The 24,374-nt window shown below is 33.1% G+C and overlaps 1 protein-coding gene across 15 annotated transcripts in view; it reads right to left on the bottom strand.

Moving 5' to 3' along the window:
- The window catches only part of Macrod2 (mono-ADP ribosylhydrolase 2), a 2,131,419-nt gene that overhangs the window by 1,615,424 nt on the left and 491,621 nt on the right, over nucleotides 1-24,374 (bottom strand). Inside the window, exon 4 of one of the 15 annotated variants that reach the window (XM_074074325.1) lies at nucleotides 19,412-19,453. The exons of the other annotated variants lie outside the window; for them this stretch is intronic. Within the exon in view, the coding sequence (XP_073930426.1) occupies nucleotides 19,443-19,453 (11 nt within the window). The 3' untranslated portion in view covers nucleotides 19,412-19,442. Of the gene's footprint in view, nucleotides 1-19,411; nucleotides 19,454-24,374 lie in introns of those variants that run through there. 15 annotated transcript variants of the gene reach the window in all.

Below are 24,374 nucleotides of genomic sequence, written 5' to 3' on the forward strand. Positions count from 1 at the left end.
CCATCTGTTGTCTTACAATTTTCATGTATTCATTCATAAGAAAAAATGTACTTCCAGCAATAAGCAACACCAATAATAAATAGTAACTCTTCACTCAATGTATCGTGCCCAGGAGCACAACAATACAAGATATTCTATTTTCATGCATGTTTTTCTCAATAAAGGTAAAGTTGTCTGTTTTGAGAGCAAAACCTAAGGCCCATCTGTTTAACTAGGCTTTTGTCCAATGGATGTGGATGAGTGGGAGTAGGTATAGGAAGTAGAATTCCAATCCTGGCCAGCTATCAAGTCAGTTTATATCACATGTGTGTTTCTATCTAGATAATGCTATCTGTAACATAAATGCCAACATAGTTCAGTAAGAATGACAAAAATAAGCAAAGTGAATTTTTATTCCGACTTCTAATACTACTTTGCTGGTTACCCAACACTTATTGGTCAGGGGTACTAATACTTTTTCCATTTTAAGGAAAAGAAAATTACTTCTGCATTTCTAAAGTTAAGTCATTTTGTTTCTTCTTAATTATATCTAACAAACTGAGTTTTATCTAATTAGTAAGTTCCTTGTAGACAAAGTATAAGTTCGGTCTGCATCTAATAAGCTCTCAATACAAGTTTTCTGATAGTGAGATAATTGGCATGTTTATCCAACTCTTTTTTTGGTGGTACTGGAGTTTGCATTCAAGGCCTCACGCTTGCTAGGCAGGTGCTCTTGCCACTTCAGCCACTCTGCCAGCCCCCTATCCAACTCTTTTTTGACATAGAGGTACCAATTTACTGAAGTGTGTGGCCCTATGTATTCTATGAAACCAGTGACTATTTTTAAAAATTCAATGTGATTAAGATCTATGAACTACTGACATTCTACTTAAATTTCTTTCCAGCAGGAATGGTGAACATGCTTTCTGTTTGTCCTGGAATTTCATAGAGAAAGGAGACGGGGGGAAAGGAGCAAAGAAAACTTGGGATCTATGAGCATGATGGCACTGCTCCTAAATTAAGATTTTAAAATTTCTTCTCTAAGCATGCTTACTAACCAACACTATTTGAATTCACATTTCCCTAAAATTACCAAAGGAAAGAGGAAAATTATAATTGTTTCAAATATTGAGTGAATGCAAAACTAAATGAGCCATCATAACTTAATGAATCTGTATTTTGTACCTTTCCCTCAATGCAAAATAATGTCAATCAATAAGATGGACAGTTTCACTGTTTAAAAAAGGGAAAACATTAAACATGAAATGGAAAAAAGTATTGTCTGAAGCTAATTTTATAGTGGTAACTATGGAGAATTTATATCTAATATGCTAAATAAGTTATTAACATTTTAAAGTTCATGAAAATGTTTTCTTTCATTTAAATGCAAATTTCAAAAAAATCAAAGTTATCAAATTTCTATAGGCACAAATACTCATATGTAATATATTAAACTAAAAAAATTAATACATCATAGGAAGCCCTTTCTTGGGATAAATAGCCTAAATGAAAAACAACCATGACAGTTGATAGTATATATTATGACTTTCTTAAAATACAAACAAAATAGTATACTACCTTCTTTCTAAAAAAGTTCTCTTAAATGATCCTGTGTGTATACACATCTCTTTAGAGTAATATTATCCAATCTTTTAAATAAAAAATAAAATACAGCAAAAGAAAATTAACTTTATGGATCAACTCATGAAAAATAAAATTATCATCTATAATAATCATATATTATTTGAAGTTCCTAAACAGAATACAAGTTATAATAATATTAATAATGCAAGACAAAGCTGCAATGTATCAGATACCTGAAGCACCTTTCCTTCTAATATCTCAAAATTCTTTCTAGTCTATACCCAAAATAATGGAAAGAATATTGAACTGATAGCCGTAAGACCCGTATTTTAATTCTACCTCAGGTACTAAATAGCTTTGTGGTTTGGGTAAGACATCTTTAACTATCTCTATCTTCTTCCATCAGAAAATACAAAATCAATTAGGAACGGCAAACAAGTTTCAAACTATTCTGATTAATTAACTAGAAGAGATTGTAACACTAATGTGAGAGTCTGAGGCAAAATCTATACACAGTAGAAAAGAGCTCCGTGATTGATTAACAATGTTGGTCATGATTAGAGTGGGATCAGATGACTTCTCTCAGGATTGACAATTTTGATGCAAAATAGATGAATGAAACTCATTCATAATCTTTAAAAAAAAAAAAACTGCTAACCTAAGATCTACCGGCTTTATTCTTAACATCATTCCTAACAGTTTTTGCAGTTTATGAGTCTGAAATAATCTAGTCATGAAATAATCCAAAGCAGGGAGAGGTATGAAATCTAGGCACCAAACTGGCCTGAAAAAGATTTGAAATAAATTTTTACTCTATTTGCCAACTAATTTCTAGTTTCACTACAGTAATTATTTGTTTTCTCACTTCATTTCCACCTCACTTAAGACTATCTTGTCAAACAAACAACAGTCTGGGAGATCAGTTTTTAGACATTGATCAAAACTATTTATGCATGGCTTTTGTTTGCTTTTTATCATTATAAAGGAAATTATACTTGTTTTCATCCTAACAGAATCCTGACCACCTAGCTTCTTTTAATTATTCTGCTTTCTTATTACAATAGAACACAAGGCTGTCAAAATTATCACTGACAACAACTTTCTCAGGAGTTCTACTGAAAACACCAATTTCATTCATGTTATCCCAAAAGACACAAAAGCTGAGATATCATCCTTTAGAAAACATTATATTCCCTGTGCTTTGAAACTCAAAGTAAGAAGTACTAACAAGCTTAAGATTAAAACACCATCAAGTGCATGGCTCTAGAGCCACTTTAGGTAGGGAACAACCATCTCAACTGACTGCTGTGGTAATACAATCAGCACAGACAAATACAGCCATCAGTGTGGCAACAGCTCTTTGTTAAGGCGTTACTAGATTTACACCTTCTAAACAAAACCAATAGAAAGCCAAAGGTTTGAGGCAACAGTATAATTTCCTGCTTTGAAACTGACAAAGAGAGAAAATTAAGAATAGGCTTAAATGTTTCAGACATAAACACCTGATTAATACTTTATACTGCATACTTACAGCAGAATTCAAAGGAACCATTGATTATTCTGGGATCTGTGTGGTTTGTAGGAGCTGTAACTCACCATGAAGTCCAAAATAGAACACAATGACCCCTACTGTTGATAAATAGGTGAAAAGGCATCAGGAATTGGAAGAGTTACTTGGAATTATCAACAAAATAAATCAAAACAGAATTACTCCATTGACGTACAAGGAGGACCTAGAGCTGCCTCTTTTTGCCAACTTGGACTCCCAGGCTGATTGTGTGCACTCAGTGACACCTAGGAATATTTATTTGGCCCAATCCCTTCATTTTATAAAAGTGAAAGATTAAAGAGGATCAAAGATGTTAACTACCTTGTATAGGACCAGACACAGGAGATTCTAGAATCTATTATATAATAGTGTTAATTTGAATTTTTAGTAATACCTTCTTAACTTATAAATACGTGTGTGTGTATGGGTATCACACCCAGAAAGCACACCCAAAGATGGTTACAGAATGCAGCATGCATGGAATGTACTGAATGTCACTCTACTGAAGCTCACCTAAGTTAATTATAAAAGGTAAACCACTGGCAGGCAGTTCCTAAAGCTCCATAATGCAATGCAGCTAACACAAAATCAGAAAAATCAGCACGTGCTTCCATATAGCAGTGTCATCCTTCATGACAGTATACTCTGGATCAATTGTAATTTTGATAATGATAATACTGGCTCAGTTACAAAACTGTGATTACTTGAGTAACCCAATCTGGGGGCTTTCCAAAGAGTGAACAAACATGTCTAAATAGGGGAAAAACAGGTTCAAATGTGTATCAGCTTTGTCGTTGTAATGATACAAGAAACTTGAACAGCAGTTTTAACTTGTCTTCAACAAGAAAGATTTTGAATACAAACCAATTTTCAATTTGAAAAATGGAAGACATGCTTATCTGAGGGAATAGGATACAGTTTTAGCCTGATTAAAACACAAGCCTGAACATGCACTCCTATGTACACACTTCTTGGGAAGGCTGACTAATTTATTTCAATAAAGCCAGCCACTACCTTAAAAACAAGCCTGTTTTACATCGTCCCCTTGTTTCATCTTTCTTATAATGTTACAGAATCTTCATTCCTCTCAACATTGAGTGAGATTTTCTTAAGATTTATTTTAGATTACACTATGATTTAAACAAATAAGCCAAAAGAATAGTTCTCAATTATAGTAAATAGGAAGATTGAGACACAAAGAACTTCAAAGAAAAAGGATGTGAGGCTAGTGGAAATGCATAAGATAGCTCCCTTGAGAACAATTAATAAGCTGTAAAATCCATGAAAGGCAGGCACATTCATTGCTATCAACAGTACCATGCAGGATTCAGAGTAGGTACTGAATAAATATTTGCTAAATACATGATAAAGCATGAATGGAAGACAAGGTGATGGGGGGGGGTGTGGAGAGAGAGAGAGAGAGAGAGAGAGAAAGATTTTTGAACATGTGAGAAAACTATAATAATGGATGACTCCTTCACAATATTGCACCCAAGTGAGGCTGTGCTAGAATGTAGACAAGCAGATTTAGATCTAAACCTAGAGTGCATCACTGACCTTGAGAAACTTCCTTAAAAGTCCAGTTGATTATTCAATCTCTTAGAGCCTCTGTTCACTAATGACAAGTTTGGAAAACTAATGGTCATTGTACCTGGGAGAGGGGTAAGAGTGATAATCTATGTGACTGCATTCTTGGCATCTGGCACATGCTAGGCTTAGCAAAGGTCAGCTCTGCATACCATGACTTCGATTTCAGTGCCACTTCCAGCAATCATGCTCAAAGTTAATACAACCCACCTCACACACATTATTAAATGCATTCAGATTAAGCCAAAAAAAAAAAAAGTCTAGCACTTTGTGGGGATTAGGTACTCTCTTTGGAGAACTATATTCCTGTACCCATACTCTGAGTAGTCCTGTTCTATGCCCTTATTGGAGTTTGGGGAAGATTCTAGGACTTAGGCAGAGAGAAGAGTGAGGAGCACGGTCATTTTCAAACTACTTTTTAAAGTTCTGTCTTTGGGCATAGGTGAATAAAAAAAATTCTATATGCCCATAAAGAGATTGAGTATCAATATTTGGCAAATTATAACTAGGTGTTTTTTCTTCTTCTGGCCTATTTTTATTTAGTTCAAAAAGAATTTTGGCTATTTTATTCCAGATAGCTACTGTATATAGAGAACCATTCTCTATATTTCTCCATGATCTCTACCCCAATTCTGCTGACCTATACAGTTGGCACCAGTACACCCTCTGTTATTCTCTGGCCCTTGTTGAGTTCAGTCAGTGAGAAAACCTGGAATAAGATGAGAGAGATAATGAGTTCAAGGTTTATATTTCCCTGGTTCACTACCTGTAAGCTTACCTTGAGTGTACTATGTACCTTAAACGATGGTTATTGTTCTAATCAGTCATTTAGTTTCATAACTTTCTCTCTTTCTGGGTTCTGATAATTACCTATGCTCATCTCTTTGAATCTTGGATGGTGACAGCTGTGCTGTGGGCTGCCTTTAGTTCCTAAAAAATTCTTGATGCTCTCTTAATTCACATTTAGCTTCAAAGCTTGTACTTATTCCTTTTGTAAATAAGTCTCCCCTTCAATTATCCTAATTTGATTGGTTCATCTGCTTCCTGTTAGGACTTTGCTTGACCATGCATGGTTTATACAGACTGGGCAGTACTGGTGGCTAGCCTACACCACATCCCTTCACAGGCTCTCTTACTTCAGATCATTGCCAGGGTGCTTTCTATTCTTAAGCTTCCACTTGTGGAATAATCAATATAAGACTGTTTTGTTAATTAAATTTTAAAGTATATTAATATATTAAAACATAACATATAATTACATTATAATATGTGAAAGAAGTATACTCATCCACATAAGCTAGGTAAAAAGAGTAAGTATATTAAACACACCCAACTCCTCTTATCTACCATTCCCATCCCCATGCTCATATAAATAGATACATATATTTGAGGCTTCTGAGAATTGTTATGAAAATAAAACTGCTATGCATAAATAAGATAATTTTCTCATTTATCAACAGACTATGGTTCTAACTAAGAAAAAAATAGATAATACACTATAATACCTCAAAGTTTGAGTGAAACCACTCCTATATTAATGGCCATTTTTGTCATTTTCAGTTTTGCCATTATATATGGACAATACTGTAAAAAGAACTGTGTGTGTCTACATGGTGGTATTTCTTGTTTATAGAATAAATTCTCCAAAGCATTTATGTGGAAAAGAGTCTATGCAGTATTAAAACTTGCATATTAAAATGTGTATCTTAGAACTAGTCAAAATTAGCCAAAATTTGGCATGAATAAGTATACCTTTAGGAACACCTAAAACATTAGTGTTGTTTTATGTCTGTCAATAGTTGATCTGAAGTCAAAATATTTTGGCACATGGTTAAAGTTTCAGCTCATTGGGCTGCTTCTGATTTAAATATAAACACCTCAGTAAAAAGTTTTCAATTATATTTGAAAAGACATGCAGTCTGAATTTCTGGCTGACTTCAAAAATACAAATTTTAATATGGCCTGTTTTTAAGGCAAAAATAATAAAGCCATCTCAAGTAACTGTGAGCTTCCTTAGGTACTTTCTCATGTTTACTAGATACAAACTATACTTGAATTTCAAATCAAACTAAAAACTTGGCTAGAAAAGATCAGTGCAAGAAAGTTTCCACTACCTTCTAATTAAATTCATTGTGCATTTAAACTCTGCTTCAGGAGCGTAAGGTTGAAGAATTTCAGAAGATACTAACTTATTAAAACAATGTCAGAATGCTTCAGCTCAAAAAGGATTCCAAGGCTCAATATCTTGTTCCCATAGAGTTCTGACTTAAGCGTCTTCATATGTACAGGACAGTCTGCAAGACAATACTGCTTTTATACAGCAAGTGCAGTGCAAGGCTAAAGAAAGATGAAATGCAATGATTAAGAGTAATTGCCAGATCACTACTCAAACTTATGTTTATACCCTAAATCTTAACCAAAATAAAAATAGCTTACATTTTTTGAGTTTTTATTAGATGACAGGCATATTGAGTTGTTTAGTCCTCACAAGAAGCCAATAAGATAAATATTGTTTATGATTTCTATTTTATAGATGAGAAAATTGAAAAACAGAAAGATTGAGTAACATATACAGGATTAAAACTTGAAGCCAGTATTTCAATCCACGAACTGTTACTCCCCCTTAAGCATTTGTCATAAGAGGAGCCAAGTTCCACAATCACCAACGTCACAAAAAAACGGCCAACTAAGGATTAGAACAGAATTCATATAATTCATGTTTCTGCTTTTTTCTGAATATTTTTAACTACTGTAGTATATAAAGATATTTTCTAGCAGCGCTAACTCTATTTACACTAAATTAAATTCAATAGAATATGTTTCTATTGTTTTTTCTTTTTTCAGTCTAAACATATCATTTTTCAACAGTATTCTTCTTCCAGTTTGTTAAAGTGCGCTGGGCCATAGAGGCTCTAACCTGACTCTTCATCCTGGCTCAATAACCCTAACGTAACACTGGTATCATTAAGCAGTTATGATCTAATTATTTACAAAAAATTTGGCTTTTGATATGGCCAATGTATGGAAAATTTAAAATGAGCTTTTTTTAATTTCATTTCTATCAGAAGGTCATGCTCTGAGTCACCAAGACTGTGAAAAAGCTGACATACACATTAGTAAGCTTATCAAGGTAAAAAATATGCCCATGATGACAACTAAAAAGGAATATACAACTACATCATTTTCTTAGCATCTATTACTTACTAAAAAATTTTTAAGAGTTGATCTGAGAGCTGGACATATTGCTGCACCCTGGTAATGATAGTGTTTGGGAGGCAAAGATAGGATGATTACAAGTTTGAGGCTCTCCTGGGCTAAAACCAAAACATAACAAAACAACAAAAACCAGACAAACAAAAAAAGACTTCATTCATATGGTATCTTTCATCCTCCAAACAATCTTGTAGATTATGAATTTTGCTTTTCTTTTAATTAATGAGGAAACTGAGGCTATTGTGAAGTTAAACTTGTTCGCCTAAGGTCATGGGTTGGTAAGAAAGTATTCAATCCAATGTTTAAGGTCTGTAATCACAAGCCAATATTCTTTCTAGTATGCTAAATTATTCTTTAATGAACTATTTCCTTTCTCCCAAATTATTTCAAAATATCTGTGAAAAGTAATATATTCAAATAATGCCAATGCTGAAGGTAGCATTAATAATGTTTTTATCTAATTAAAGTGACCAGAATAAACACCATTTACATGTATCATACAACTTAAAATTATAAAAGTTTAAGCATTTTTAGCCATATTTTCCCATGTCATTTACTTTTTTAGTATTATTAAAATAATCAGCAATTTAGACATCCTAAATCTGAAATTACCTACATTGAAAAAAAATCTTTGAAATATTGAGTATTCTGATAACATTAGCCAAAGATGACACTTAAAAAGATGAAAATTCTCATTATTATTTTAAGTAATGTGAACATTGAATACATTGCTATCAATAGGGAATTAAATTCCTTAGTTAACAATACCTAAGATTGAACTAAGTTTAAATTTATCAAAATGATAATAGGTAGTACATTAAAGTTCTGCTTTCACCAAGTAAATGCAAACTGGTTAAATGAAGACATTGTTTTACTTTTTAAAATTTACTTTTAACTGCTACATAAAAATTGTACCTATTAATGGGGTAATGCAATGTTTCCATGCAGGTATTATCATATAATGTTTAAATCAGGTTAAAGATATCTAACTTCTCAAACATTTACCATTTCTTCATGATAAGAACTTCCAAAATCCTTTCTTCTAGCTTTATGAAATGTATGTGTATTACCGTCATGTGCTTATAGTGAAATATGCAAAATGAAAAGAAATGTATGGTAAGTAAATGTATTCTGAGTTTTCTATCATTAGCACTCCTCATCCTTGAATTTAGGGGTAGTAAGTAATAAAACTTTTCTTTAGTGAGATAACAAAAACCATAACCATAGTTTTTTCTTTATGAGGTTTCATAAATCTAACAATTTTATTTCAAATTGTGATGGCTTTCTATTAGTATATATTGAAATTTTACATTGTTAAAACTATGATTAATACATTATTATGCTTATGCCAACTATAAGTATCAAATTATCTTGTCTGGACCATGGAAAAATATAACTTTATTAATATTGAATTTAATCATTTATTAACAAAGACTCTCTTTGTTCTGTACACAGGAGAGAAAACATAATTTGCATCTTATGGATATCAAAAAATACCAATTACTTTTGTTATTATAGTTCCATCAGGCCAGCTGTGGATTCTATAAGAGAGATTAGTTTTACTCTGCTGCATTGAAAAGCACTGATATTAATCTCAGGCAAATGTATTATCATTGGTGAGAAGCTGATTACTGACTATTGTGGCTTTTAAAAAATTATTATTATTAAATAAATCTCATAACTAAGTAGTACTTTCTAAAAATAGTTACATTCTAAGTTGCTCTGAGATAGCAAGTATCAGAAATAGAGTTAAAGCAGCAATAGTCAATAAAAGAATTTGCTTATGGCTTTCCAGAATCAATGGATTTGAGGTCTATGAAAAAAAGTATTTAATATTGCAGGAATAACAGCTGACAATATCACAAATTTGATAAAAGATATAAACAGATTGATGAAGTAAATCTCAAATAAGATAAATCCAAGGAAATCCATGCTAAGACACACCATAATCAAATGTGAGAAGACTAAAAACAAAGAGAAAAAATCTTCTTTTGATGGTATTGGTATTTGAACTCAGCTCTTGTGCTTGCTAGGCAGGTGCTCTACTCCTTGAGCCACAACCCATGCCTTTATTTCTTTAGTTATTTTTCAGATAGGGTCTCACATTTTTGCCTAGGTGATCCTCCTAAGTATGCCTCTCAGTAGCTAGGATTACAGGTGTTGACCACCATGCTCAGTTTATTTGTCAATAACTTTTTCCTTGGGCTGACCTCAAACCACAATTCTTCCAATCCTCTCAAGTATGTGGAATTACAGGCAAGTACCAACACACCTGGCCCAAAGAATACAATCTTGAAAGCATCTACAGAAAAACAGAATTTTATCTATTAGGAACACCAATTTGAATGACAGCTATAGTCCTTAGCTAGTGACCTCTCCAGGAACCATCTCATCTGTAAAGAGATGTCTCTGTCCTGGGTGGGTCACATCTAATAACTTGGAGATATAAGATCTTGACCCACTGCCCAATATTGATGTTTATGAGGATCTAAAGGCCTGGTCCTGGCCCCAACTCAAGACAACTCTGAAGAGCCATCTGAATTTTCTATATGTGCAAATGAGTGCTTTGTTGAGACTACAACACAAGCCAGGTTCTCCCACTACCCAGGTTTTGCCTCCTTCCCAATTCCTCCACACATTTTTATTCTAAGTATAATCCAAATAAATATTCTGTGCTAATGTCTTTCTCAGAGTCAGTTTTCTAGGGAACCCAACAGTTAAATTAAGTGGAATGAGTGTCTGATCAAAAGTTGTCGGAAGCTCTCTTTAGAACATGGGATATCAGATGTTTTCTCTCCTTTAGTTTTATTCTAAGCTTTAGTTTCTAATTCCAGGGCAACAAGAAAAGTTTCCTTCAACATTTTTATTATATTAGTCTAGTTTGAACCTTCATTAGCATTAATTTTTTTTCAAATTAAAATGCTAATAATTCAAACTTTAAGTTAAATCTTTAACCTCTAAATAAAATTAGTACATTTAATAGTAATGAGAGTGATACCAGATTATGGAGTCAATATCGGAGCAAAGGGAAGGATGTTGTAAAAAAAATTCTGCAAACACTTTTTTCTAAACAAAAAAAGTAGACATATAAAAATTTGTGTGAAGGAAGCAAGCAAAAAAGCAAATACTTGCATATAGAACTATTCATACAGACCTGAATAGCGTAAAAATCAAGAGCCCGATATTTCCTAGGTAAATCCTTATCCTATAACTTCAAAATCTCTATATGTAATGACTGTGCCCATTACTCAATGAACAGGGTTATGCTGGCTACAGACTTGCTGAAATGATATCACAGATGGTTTATTTTCTTAGATAATGTTTGGTAACCTCATTGTTCCTACTGCATAGGGAGTTATCACAAGCCAATCTAATTTATCACAACTTTTCTATGTTTCAGATAAACTCCCTGGAATCTTGCTACTTGCTTCATCTCAAAATTGTGCCTCCTGTCCTGTTCATTTGAATCCTTGTTCCAATTCATTAATACTACCTTCCAGGCTCTTCCAGCAGCCAAACTGATAGTCCTTGTAATCCTTTTCCCACTTTCCAACACTCTACATATGAGAAGCCAGTGAAGGACTATTCTGACTTTAATTCTCATTGCTTGTCAATACCTTCTTTTTCCTCTGTGTACCAGTGAGGCTGATGGTCTCAATTATGCAATCACCATGATCTAATTTAACTCACAATCAATTGATAATGATTCTGCCCCTGGCCCAGTGGACAGATCCAATGAGGAACACATAGTTTAATATGTTAATGAGAGAAAAAAACAGAGTGGATTGACTAAAAAGGAACACACAGTCTAATTTGGTCTATCTTTTCATCCTTCTATTAAGAAAAATTACTTTGAGTTGAAATAAATATTCAACTTTATTCTTGTCCATACCTCAATCACAGGCATTATGACTTGCTTCTTTTTTATCTAGTTCTTCCATCAGTAAATGAGTTATATCCCAACATAGGATTATGAAGTTTAAGAAACGATAACTAGTTAGGGCACTCAACAGCACATTTAAGGTGCTCACCATATGTTAGAAGTTATTTTCTTAAGTATCAAAAACAAAACCTACTTTACAGTAAACATTATATAAATGTTTAGTGACTAAATAAAACAGTAATGAACAAATTAGTGTTTTTAAAATGCACTGTAAATAGAATTAAATAAAAATCAAGCAAAAAATGTGAATGTGGCAATCTGTATTAAAAAAAGCTATAATATTCCTTGAGGATTAAACAGAATGCTTTTTCTAAGTACCAGTTACTAGATTATACAGAGGAAAATCTTAGTATTAAAATAAATGAGAATTATAAAGAACTTCATTCAAAAGAAATTTAAGGGTTGTTGAAATTCTCCTGAAGATTAATTAAGATTTTTTGAGCTGGTACTTAAGAAAATGGTTTTAATAACCAAACATGGACCAACAGTTGTCTCTCTTGCCAACCCAATTTAATTTAAATGAGGCTGAGCACCGTGGCAAGCAAAAGGAAATACAGGTTTTATTTCACTTATTTCCTAAGTTTTCCCAAAGCAAACATGTATGACTAATTGTCTTTAAATCCCTGGTGTTACTTTTGTATATATTTTCAAGATTAGTAAATTACTCATTTTTAGAAGAGACCTTTCATGTTTTTCCCTTCAATCACTTCTTCCTTAAAGTAGGTAGGTTCCTTTTTCAGATAACTGGGAATGTCAGAAGATGCTCCTAAGTGATATTTTCAATTACCATGATGTTTTAATGTTTGTACACTTGAATTAGTAAAGAAATGGAACAAAAATAAGTAAAATCAACACGAATCATTATTTTACAACTTAGAATGCTGTACCACAAGTCATGATAACAGTGTCATCTATTAACCAGAGCAGCTCAGATACTACCTAGAAAGATCATTCTAAATGTCAATAATGCCCCAGAAAGTCTTTAACGTAACTGAAGCCCATTAAATCTCACTTATAAGCCACCATCCCAGTATTTAAATAAGGAAAGGCTCACAATACTGTGATTCACAGTATCAAAATCCATCAGAAATAGACCCATGAAATAATTCCCAACAGTGATATTGAGCTTAATATTTAGAACATATAACAAAAAAAAACTAATGTAAAGAATGAGAATTGGTAAAATTATGTGGCCTTCTAAGTTTAGTTTTAAAGGAGAAAATTTTAAAACTAAAAAACTGACTTCTACTAAAAAGGACATCTTATAGGCATAATAGATAGATAAGCAGATATAGACATACACACATAGCTGTTATATGTTATATTTATATACATTTATTTATATATAAATACATTGCAGATGCTCACACATATATGAGATAAATTTTTAAAAATATATATCAATTTTTTCCTTTAGAAATCAGTTCTTCTGTATGTATGTATATGTCTATACATACATAGATAGCTAGTCAGAATTAACCTTTCTAAAATCTAGAAAAAGATCGTTATTTGCCTTTTTTCCGATGATGTAATTTTTCAGAAATCTCCTTGTATTGCAAAGCTAATAAATCTAAATCCTCTGATTGAGCCTTTAAGTTATCATTTCAAATAAATTCAGTCTGGTGGAATGGCTCAGGTGCCTGCCTAGCAAGCATGAGGCCCTGAGTTCAAACCCCAGTATCATCAAAAACAAAACAAAACAAAGGAATTCATAGTAAAAGCCTTAGATTTAGAAACATACATCTAAAGGAAAAAGATAGCCCTACAAATGTTTCATCTGGCAGTATACTCAGAGATAAGAGAATTTAGACACTTTCTTTTGGTAATAAGTCAATAATTATTAAAATATGTAATGGGGGGATGGATTTGGGTTAAATGTATATATAATCTCCAGATAATCATAAAAGTATATTTTTTAACATTTTTCCAATATTAACTTGGATTATTTATAAAGTACGTAAGTTAGCCAAGGATTCAAAAATCCTTAAGAAAAAACTATATAGCAAAGCAAAATGATGAGAGCATTTCCAAATGGCCCTTTCGGAAAGCTCTCTGTGGGTTCCTTTAGAAAAGCATGCACTTTTCATTCATTACTAAAACACTGACTTTACTTTATTTAGGACAGATTAAGTACAGTGTCTTTCAGGTTTTTCAAAATTATGCTTTCTGACAGTTACTGCTCAGAAAGTAAAAAAATCAGCCAAGTCAGAACCCTTCTTTTCACATTTCTATGTAACTCAAATGACATTTTTAAGTACTTGGTCAATAGAAAACTTGTGGGCCTCCATGTAATTCCAAACTTTTTTTGGTTATTACTCATCTAATTAAAAGTATTCTAAGGATACAAATGTTTTAAAGTCTTAATTGAATAAAATTAAAAGGCACTGGCATCTTGTGGCACATAAATCATAATATGTTGCAAAGATATGTAAAAATAATTGGAAAGTTAATTCAGTAAGGAAAGAATTTCTGTCAACACCTTTGAATAATGGAATTGACACTCTTCATTTAAGATACCTCACCATTTCTGATGAGTTCTGGATATTAAAAGTTTTTATTTATCCCTGATTTTAAAGTATGATATACATAACTCTAGTGTTTCTTCCTCTCTTATTAATAAGATGCTATGTGCCCCTGCTATGAGCACCACTGATAGATGGCAGTTTCCCAACTCATACCTCCCAAAAGGTACCTTAGAAGGTCTCCTTTGCATATGGTAATGCACATCTCATTAGACAAAATTTTTATCCCCACGGGAATGGTTGAAATTGTAACAGATGCTATTGCTCTGTGGGAGAGAGTTGAGATGTGCACTTTTGCAAGCATCTGCATGCAACTAAGGTGAGGAGTGTCTCTAAATAGTAGAATTAGTATTACTTCTTTGCTATGTCCTAGGAAGTCCAAAGGTACATTTAAAAAATGTTGTAACTATTTTACCAAATGTCTTTACTGCACCAGTTTCTAAGATGGAAAACATAGGTAAACTAGGTGGTCTAAGACAAATCCAACCTGGTGTATGGATGTACCCTTACACTTTTAATTCCGGTGTTGTTGGAAAGTACTTTTAAAGAATTATCATTATTTGGAATCAAAATTAGCAAAACAGAAAATAATTCACTCACTTTAAGCTTCAATCTTCTCACAGTTAAAACCATTCACAACACTACATTGAACTAGAAGTAAGGAGAAAGGGCCCGTGTGTCTTCACCCTCTGATGCTATAAATGAAACATTTTTAAAATTCTATTATCTAATTCTGAGGTCATAGAAACAGAGCAGCCAAATGGAAGAAGGACACTTAAGGCAGAGACTTGTTAGAGTGACAAGCATAATAGCTGCAAAATAAAGCTAACAGAAATCAAACTTGAAGAAGTGAAAATCACAGAATTATATGACAGTATAGTATGCTAATGGAAATGCACAAATCCTTAGTCTTAAAGACAATGTGCATTAGGTTCAATATCACTTGTTTAAGAAGCTCTGGAATAATGCTTTTTTAGAGAAAGACTTCTATTAAAAATTAACATTTTTAAATGTTTCTCTTTGATCTATAGTCCAGATTATATGAGCTAATAAATAAGTCTAGAAAATGTCAATTTGTAAACAGAATTCTAAATTTTGTTATATTTGGTTAAGAAGGACAATTCCCAAAATATTTCAATGATTCTTCAAAATTAGCTAAAGCTACTTCTTTAAACTTATGTGTTTTTAATCATGAATGATGAGCTCTTTTTGAAGTAAGTGAATTGCTTTTAGCAAGATCTGTAATTATTCTGAACAAATTATAAAGCAGCCTAGAAGAAAATGGGCTATGCTTATATTAATGCATTCCTAATTTTAGTAGATTGAGCAAAAATGATTATAAAAGTGAAGTGTGTAACCTTATTCACTCCTGGGATTTACCATTGAAAGATTAAGAATGAAACTAAAGTCTTTCAACACTCATGAAAGGCTGTTATCTGAAGGCTGTTTTTAAAAGCTAAATTATATATAATATCTATGATCAGCAAAGAAATCCTTATTAATATGCTATTGCCTGGCACATAATACCTGTGAGTCCTAATTTTGACTATGGCCTTAGGAGAGCAAGAGGATTCCTTAGTTTACATATTTTAATAGCGTCACTGCAAATGTTTTCTATTTTTCCTTGCCTAATCTCAATAGTAATTGGTTGTTTAAACTAGTGTTTCCCAAAGATTGAGACATAAGGTGACTTTTAAAATACATGGGGACTATTCTTTATTCCATTAGATTTGTGCTTATTTTAATGTGTTAAAAATAAATATAGCTTTAAAAGTATATAGTTAGAAGATCAAACTCATGAGTTCATGGGTATTATTAAGAAGGTAACTGTTAAAAGCAGATGATCAAAGTTTTAATTTAAATCAATTTAAACCATATTAAAGAAAAATGATGCAGTAATTTTTATCTAAAATATTAAACAATATCTATAGTGTAGAGTTATGGTAAAATCATGATATTGATTAAAAATGACTGAAGATAAGAAAATATAGTGTATTCTATTTACTTAGAAAAGAGACATGCCCTAATTCATAGCTGCTTTCAACTATCATTTACATCTTTTACAGATTAAAATATCATCCTTTGCTCTTGTCTTCCTAACTTGTAAGCTCAGTTGCTACAGGTCAGGCTGAGCACTTTGTACAAATATAGTCCACATGCATGTTGGTTTAGATTTCCCCATGAAAGGCCTACAAAAACTGATGACATGATTTCTTTCTATTGCTCATCAAAGTCAGCCTTTCCGAACTTTTTCTCCAGTAGGTTTCTGGATCACCTGCTCATAAGTTAGATTTTAATATAAAATAAAAATATCTAAAATAAGTTTAGTATATAAAATATAAAGCTGCAGCATGGTCTAAAAAGTGTGGGCTCTTTCAAAAAGTTCTGCTGCATCTGTAAAATTGCCATGAAAATAAATAAGATTTTTAATTTAGAAGACAATTGAATTGTACTCATGTTATTTTAACCTATGCATTGTAAGATAATTGAATAACTAAGATCTTAATTGTCAATACATAATGTTGCCTAGGTAAATCTTGAAGAAGTATCAACAGAGCTAAATCATATTTGTATATTTATTATATGCCATTAACAGGGTCCAATCTGTGATATACAACAAGATAATCAAGTGATGGCAAGTACAGAAGAAATGTGGAGGCTGAGAAAAAGGAAGCCAGAAGCTGAGTCTCAGGAATGAATCATTTAACTTCTCTGAGCCTAGCTTCAGAGAATGAAGAAGTTGCTTATATGCAAAATAAAACAAAAAAGATTCTGATAATAATCTAAGATGGCAGGGCAGAAAGAGAAAAAGAACCTTGTTCTGAAATATTACTGAGAATCTAAGTTCACTGCTTTTACAACCCCCTACCTGACTTCTGCTTATGTGAGAAAAACAAACCCCTCTCTTGTGCAAGTCACTGTTAATCAGGATTTCTGTTACTTACAGCTGAATACATTCTTCACTAGGAAACAATACACAAAAAACAAAACACAAGGAAAAAGAATCAATATATCTGATTACATATAAAGTTTATGAATGCTAAAAACGGAACTGGAAAACATGCAATTACTATGGTAAAATAAGAATATATTTACTCTGAAAATCACTCAAACTTATCGATAAGAAAACTGTTGAGAAATTAATAAATTAATGGACAAAGACTATAAACAGAAAATTTACAAGAAGGGATAAAGAGTTTTAAAAACATATAACACTTGTTTTTCCTTACCGGAAGTCCAATAAATGCAATTTAAAATAAGAAGATAGAATTTCTTCTTCAGAAAAATCACCAGAAACAATGGTTTCAATTAGAATAGCTATGGATAAGCTGGATTTGGTGAAATAGGCACTATTATACATTACTAATAAGAATATAAATTTTTATGACAAATTAGATAGACAATTTAGTGATATACACTAAAATATTAATATATAACATCTTTGGTTGAGTAAATTAAGATATTAAAATCCTTTCTAAATAGTATATAAACATTAAATATATATATGCTAATTATATATATTAAGAAATACCAACTATATCCTGTTAAATGAAAGAAAAAAATATGAATCCTTAAATATTTTAACCATAAATATGTTTTTAATTACATGGAATAAACTGTTAACAGTGGCATTCTTTAGGCACTGAGTCTGCTGGTAGTTTCTTTTAAACTTTTACTGAGTTCTAAAATTTCCACTTAGAACAGGGAATAGGATGCATTCTACCTCTTAAAATAATATAAGATGAAGGGGTAGAATGAAGGGTGCCGTGTCCCTGACTTTTAGCATATCAATGCCTGTATATACTTCAAAGCATTTGATCAACTTCCTATCAGTGAAGCATGTTGCTTATACCTCAGTTTTGTGGGGTTAGGAATGTAGAGATAGATAGATTACAACAGAATTCCTAAGCAACTGCTTGTAAAGTGAGATGAGATGAACTGGAACAACTGCATGCAAGGTAAGCAGGAAAAAACCACTCTAAAGTGACACAGCTAAACAGCCTGAAGCTGCAGGTTATTAGGAGATGACAGCAGTGATCAAAGATAGATGGCACCATTTCAAAACAAGGACCCTAAACCCATGGGGCTAAGTAGGTACATGCATCAGAGAGGAACCATAGCCCCAAACTGCTGACAAACTACAAGCATCCTCAGGGCTGAAAAGTACAAGTCGCATGCAGGTCTTGGCAGTCTTAATGTTCATGAGATTGCAGTAACACCATCGGAACTGACATCTATGAATGCAGATAGACGTGACTTTTATGAAAGAACAGGACAAAAGAAAAAAACCTCGATCCACAGTTGAATACATTTTCCTTTAAAATCCCTTGGTTCAGAATTAGGTATCGTATTTCTTATTTCTTGTCCTAAGGACCTAGACAAGGTAATTGAAATCAATAGTTGAGAAATTATACCAACCAGTACACATTTACAGAAGACTGCAGCACCATAGTAGGGGAGATGCCATCAGATCAAAAAATTTATGACCACCATGAGAAGTATACTTCCAGATGTAAGAAGTACATTATAAAAGCAAATCTTATCATTTAGAAGGCAAAAATGGGCAGAGCATTCATTACCTTCAGACAAATCTAAATGTGAAAAATCCTTATTTGGATTCAGTTGACAATTTATAATAGAGTTATTTTAATAAGATTTCCATTATCAAAAATTTACTTTTTCATCCCTGTAAAGGGAGTTGTGTGTGCATTCCATAATTAAATCTTGAGATAGCACAATTCTAGATCCAATCTCATTAAAAAGGAACCAGGTCACTTCAGAGAAGATACTTACCTGAACCTTTGCTTCCTTACCTATAAGTTAATAATAGTACTGCACTTACTGGTATCACAGAAGTATTGTAAGAATTCACTGAAATTAACTTATTAAATTAATTTTGTGTAATGAAACATCTTATGAGAACAAAATAGGGTGATATTGTCATTATTACTACTGATTGTATCAAAAACTTAAGATTACCCATCAGAAACACAACATACCTTTAAGAATATTATCCTATGATACCAAAGATTTTTCTGTGTCACTCAAGGAAACAAGAACCTTGTTATTCAACACCTGTCAGATGAGAATATTACTGGTCATTTTCAATTAGAATAAGAAAAAAAGTTAAATTTTAATAAACAGAGAATAAATGAAAAATAGAACATTGTCTAAATTCATTGTTACCTTCTATCCACCAAATTCCTGAACTCCCCTTCTATTTCCCTCATTTTGTTAGTAAGTAGAAAGATCAGAACCTTCTGGGTCAGAAATTCATGGATTCAAAATCTGGCTCCCAATTATAATTTCAATGTCATTTAGCTACTAAACTTTTCTGATGAGTTTTGTCCCCAATAAAATATGAAGGGAAACTTTACATTGTAGAATTTTTTAAGAATCCAGTGTGAAAATATCCAGCATAATTCCAGGAATAGGATGGGTACTCTGAAGTGACAGTCTCTTTCGTCCACAAAACTAGCAGTCTTAAAAAGATCACATAGTAAATGCCATAGACGGTCCTCTCATGGCCCTTTGGCCTTTCCACTTCCTTGCACACAGCCCTCCTTCTCACTGCCAGTGCCTGCCTTGCTTTGCCTGAAGGCTTTCTTTGGCTTCCAGACCCTGTTTGCCTGCCATGCAGCAGGTCAGTGCTACAGAACTGATGTGCTCCAGGAAAATCTCTCAACCAAAGTGTAGTAGAAGTACGTGTTCAAATATCTTAGCTTCTCTGTCCATTAACGAGATAGCCCTGAGGCCTGTGTTTTGCATTTACTCCCAGAGTTCCCCAGGGAAATAGGCTTTAGTAACCCACTGAGGTAACTTGCTTGGTATAACCCTCCTCTTCACTGTCTTACTTCACTCCCGGGGTGGCCTGGAATCACTTACCAAATAAACTTCTTCACCCCAATCCTTTTCCTAAGGTATGTCTTAGAGCTACCGCAAATTAAGTCACATTTTCATTATCCTCCTGAAGAGTCCCTACCTTTCATATGACAACGTGTGTACTTTCATATGACAATGTGTATAAAATGAGAGATTTTTATTTTTCCAGCCTCATTTTCCAGGCTCATGTTTTAATCATATCATCTCTTTATTCTGATTTCTGTGTCTCTGTTTTTACTCTTATCTTGTTTAAAATTTCATCCCACCTCATCTCTTTTTTCTTTATATACTATGTTAACACTTCTCAATAAAAATTGCTCATCAATTATTTTTCAAACTTAAGATAATAAAATGTTCCTGAGTCCCCAGGGTTAGCCTTAAGTATAATCATGTATTATATTCTATTTAAATACATACTGACTTAAAATGGTATAAACACCTGAGGCCTGTAACATCTATGCAGTTATGTAATGAAACCAAAGTAATAAACTAAATACCAAAACTAAAAAATAATCAATAAAGTCCAAATTAACATTATTCCAATGTATTTTTCCTTCTATTAATTATTCCCCCTAAAGATGTGAATCTAGTACAAGTCCCTAAGCTTAGTGTATCTAGTGTACAGAGAGCTGTGAGGTAATAAGGGTCTCTTACCTTTTTCTCTAGCCTCATTAATATGAACACTTTATTTCTCCACTGTGTGCAGTCTAGCATCATTTGACATTCTCTTCCTGAAGCTGTGTTATTACACATGAAACCCAATGAGTACTTCTTAGCACCAACATGCTTATATTTATATTATAATTACATTTACAAAAGCAAACAAACACAGTCATCGCACTGGACTGAGTTGTAGGGTGATTTAGGCTACATTTAAATTAGTTTTTAACACTGTCATGAAAAAAAAGAATACATTTGAAATAATTTTTTCATAGTTATACATTATCTACCTAGGCTAAAGCCCAATCTCTTAGTATGAAATTCAAGATCTCCCACAATAGGCCTCCAGTCTTTCCAAGACTTCCTATCTACATCAGTTACAAGCTATAGCTTATCTATGAGAACTCCTTCTTGAATCTATGCTTTGGCTTATACTACGTCTGCTTATGTGGAATAATTCCTCAGAAATTTAGATATTGTACTATAGGTAATGGGAATACAGGCTTTGACATCAAACAGACCTGGATTCTAGTTGTTGATTCAGACAACTACCAACTGTGTTATCTGAACAAGCTGCTTAAGTTCTTTAAACGTCAAGTCAGTAAAATGAGAATATAAAAACCATTCTAAGGGGCCTTGTAATATAACTCAGGGATGGCTCAAAGAGTACCTGGACCATCTTGTGTTATCAATAAATGATAGCAATTATTATTTTTAATTCAGTTAGAATAAATCATTTCCTCATCATTATGATCACACAGCTTTGCTTATATTTCACAACTGAAATTAATCTTACAAGACAGAGTATTTGTTACATGTATTTTACAACCAGAATACAAGTCTTGGTTTAACCATTCAGGTTAATTTTCTCAGGGTCTAGTACAATGCCTGACATGAGACATACACAATAAAAATATGTTGGCTTTATTTCAACTGATTTCCAAATCCTGTGGTGCCAAGCACAGCACTAAAAATTTAGTGGATGCTAAAAAAAAAAATCTGTTGATTGATCCACCACATGGCATGATCCAAGGACGGTCCTACAAACAATGCCAAGCCAATCTGCAGAGAGCCATCTATTCACTTCTCTGGCTTAGAGCAACTTTTTCAACTGAGATGAAGGAAGAAAAATCAATCTGTAAAGCTTTTAACACACACTGAAGATATGTTTTCTTTTTCTAAGGATTCACCTGAACAGGGGGTAGAGGGGACAGGGAAAAACCTACTCAGTTAAGACAACCACATTGCCACAGAGAGATCTAAAACTGCCTATGCTCTCTTTAACTTCTTCAACTAGAATGTCAAGTTACCTAATGCTCCATTGAAAACACAGTCTAAGTGTTGTGCTTTATTTATATATTTATAAATAATTCTCAAATTGTTTGAGATTTAAGGTACATAGTAAATATCAATGAGTGAATTAAATTACTATTACTTTCTAAAATGAAGAAAAAATGTAAATATCACTATTGAGTTAAGAATTAGTGATATTAGAAAATCCAGTTACTGAAAAGCAATATTTTTCTTATGAGCATAATCAGTGTACTGTATGATGAGATATAATCATGAATGTAAATCATGGTATATACTCCAAAATCAACTTTACATTTGTCTCCCACTCTCCTACTGGGAAGAGAGAGTTTTTCCCTTACCAATGGATAAAAACTCTAGCAAGCCCATGATATCTCTAGACATTCTTAGGTAACAAAAAATACGGTTGCAGAACACAGTCACAATTTAGTACATAAAAGTTCCAGAGTAAACATTAAGCTGCAATTTCATCTTCACTCAAAGATGAAGTACTTAGGAGGCAGGCTAGGTTGCTTCCCTATTCCCCTACTACAAACTACAATAAATCACCTCTCTGCCTCCAGAGATGACACAGATGATTCATTCTATCCCTTCAGTGGGTTATTCCACCCACACCCTCACCTCTCCCCCTCCCCCAGCCCCTGGTTTCCTGGTGATCCATCGCTCAGAGATTCTGCTGGACATCCTTTGCCCACTCAGGCAGTCCTCTCAAGCAGGAGTCAGAATTGATAAGGACAGTTTTTCTCCTTCTTTGGGTTCTACATCTAGTCTCCAAGAGTCATAAAGTTTTGGCCCATCAGAATGGAGTATCCGGACACAGCCCTCTATTTAGAGTGTCTATTTGGCCATTTTAGACAGATTTACTTTCAGATACCTCAGGTGAGCATCAGACATAGCTAAATGTGCTCCCAAGTCCAGTGGGAAATCCCAGACTCTCAGGGTGGTCTACTTTGGAGCTCCTCCCTATAAACTGAGTGTGAGGGAAGTCATTGTGGGTAGGTGCATCACACACACACACACACATCCCTATCCCTCACTAGGGAATGACAGATGGCAAAAACAGCATATGCTATTTTCCAAAGAAATTGTCCTCACAAAAATCCTTTTATCCCTAACAACCTGACATTTTTAATACCCTTAGAGGGTGATGGCATCCTGAAGTTAAATATTTTCTTTGAAAATCTGCACCTTGATATCTTATAAGTCATTGGTATCTGATATCAGCTGCATTTTGGTAGCTAAGATAAAACTATCTGTTGTATCAGAATATAATTTATAGGCCTTGTCTTCCCCAGAATAAATATCTTTAGCAGGTGATATTGTACCAGTGTATAGAATGTTTATACTACTTTTGTGCCTCTTTTTTGCAAAAAATTTAATTATAATTACTATTTCATTTGATGTATTGCTTTGTGAAATATTTTTCAATTAGGGAAGTAAGAATAATAACAAGTACCCACAATGAAATGCTCTGAGAGGATTCTTCCACAAATAGGGTAAAAGAATATACCTCATTCTTTAGCCCCACGTTGTCACTTTATTGGGGTGTAGGGATATGAAACTGGAAGACACTGGATCATTATGGTTAAGTGTATGGATGTCAGTGTTGGGATGGAGTCACTGAGTGAACTGAAGCTTCTAATATTATCATTGGGTAGCAATTCTTCCCTCCAGGTTCATCTTGACTTCTTGAGAAGCAATATTATATGGAGACAATTTTCTACCTCTTCAAAACATGGGAGGCAATACAGCATTCTGGCTAGTAAGTTGTACTCAGAGTCAGACACTCTGGTTCAAATCTTGCTTTCAACATTTACCCGCAAGTAACATTAATTAGAGACATTAACTTTTCTGTGCTTTAATTTTCCTCATCTAAAATGTAATATATTTCATTATTATTTTAGTGTATATTAATTGTACAAAATAATTGGTATTAACATGTACCTTAAGGTTTGTAAGAATTAATAATATAATTAATGAATAGCAGAAAGGCTTAGTATTATTATTATTCTACACAACACTAAGCAAGAAGAGAATTTAAAATATCACAAGTATATGTATAAGGAGCAAAAGAGAGAAAGAAAGGCAATATAAAGTATGACAAAGACTCTGACTTAGTCATCACAAAACATTTCTGCCTCTT

Source organism: Castor canadensis, chromosome 5 (assembly GCF_047511655.1).
Source record: "Castor canadensis chromosome 5, mCasCan1.hap1v2, whole genome shotgun sequence".
Taxonomy (NCBI): domain Eukaryota; kingdom Metazoa; phylum Chordata; class Mammalia; order Rodentia; family Castoridae; genus Castor; species Castor canadensis.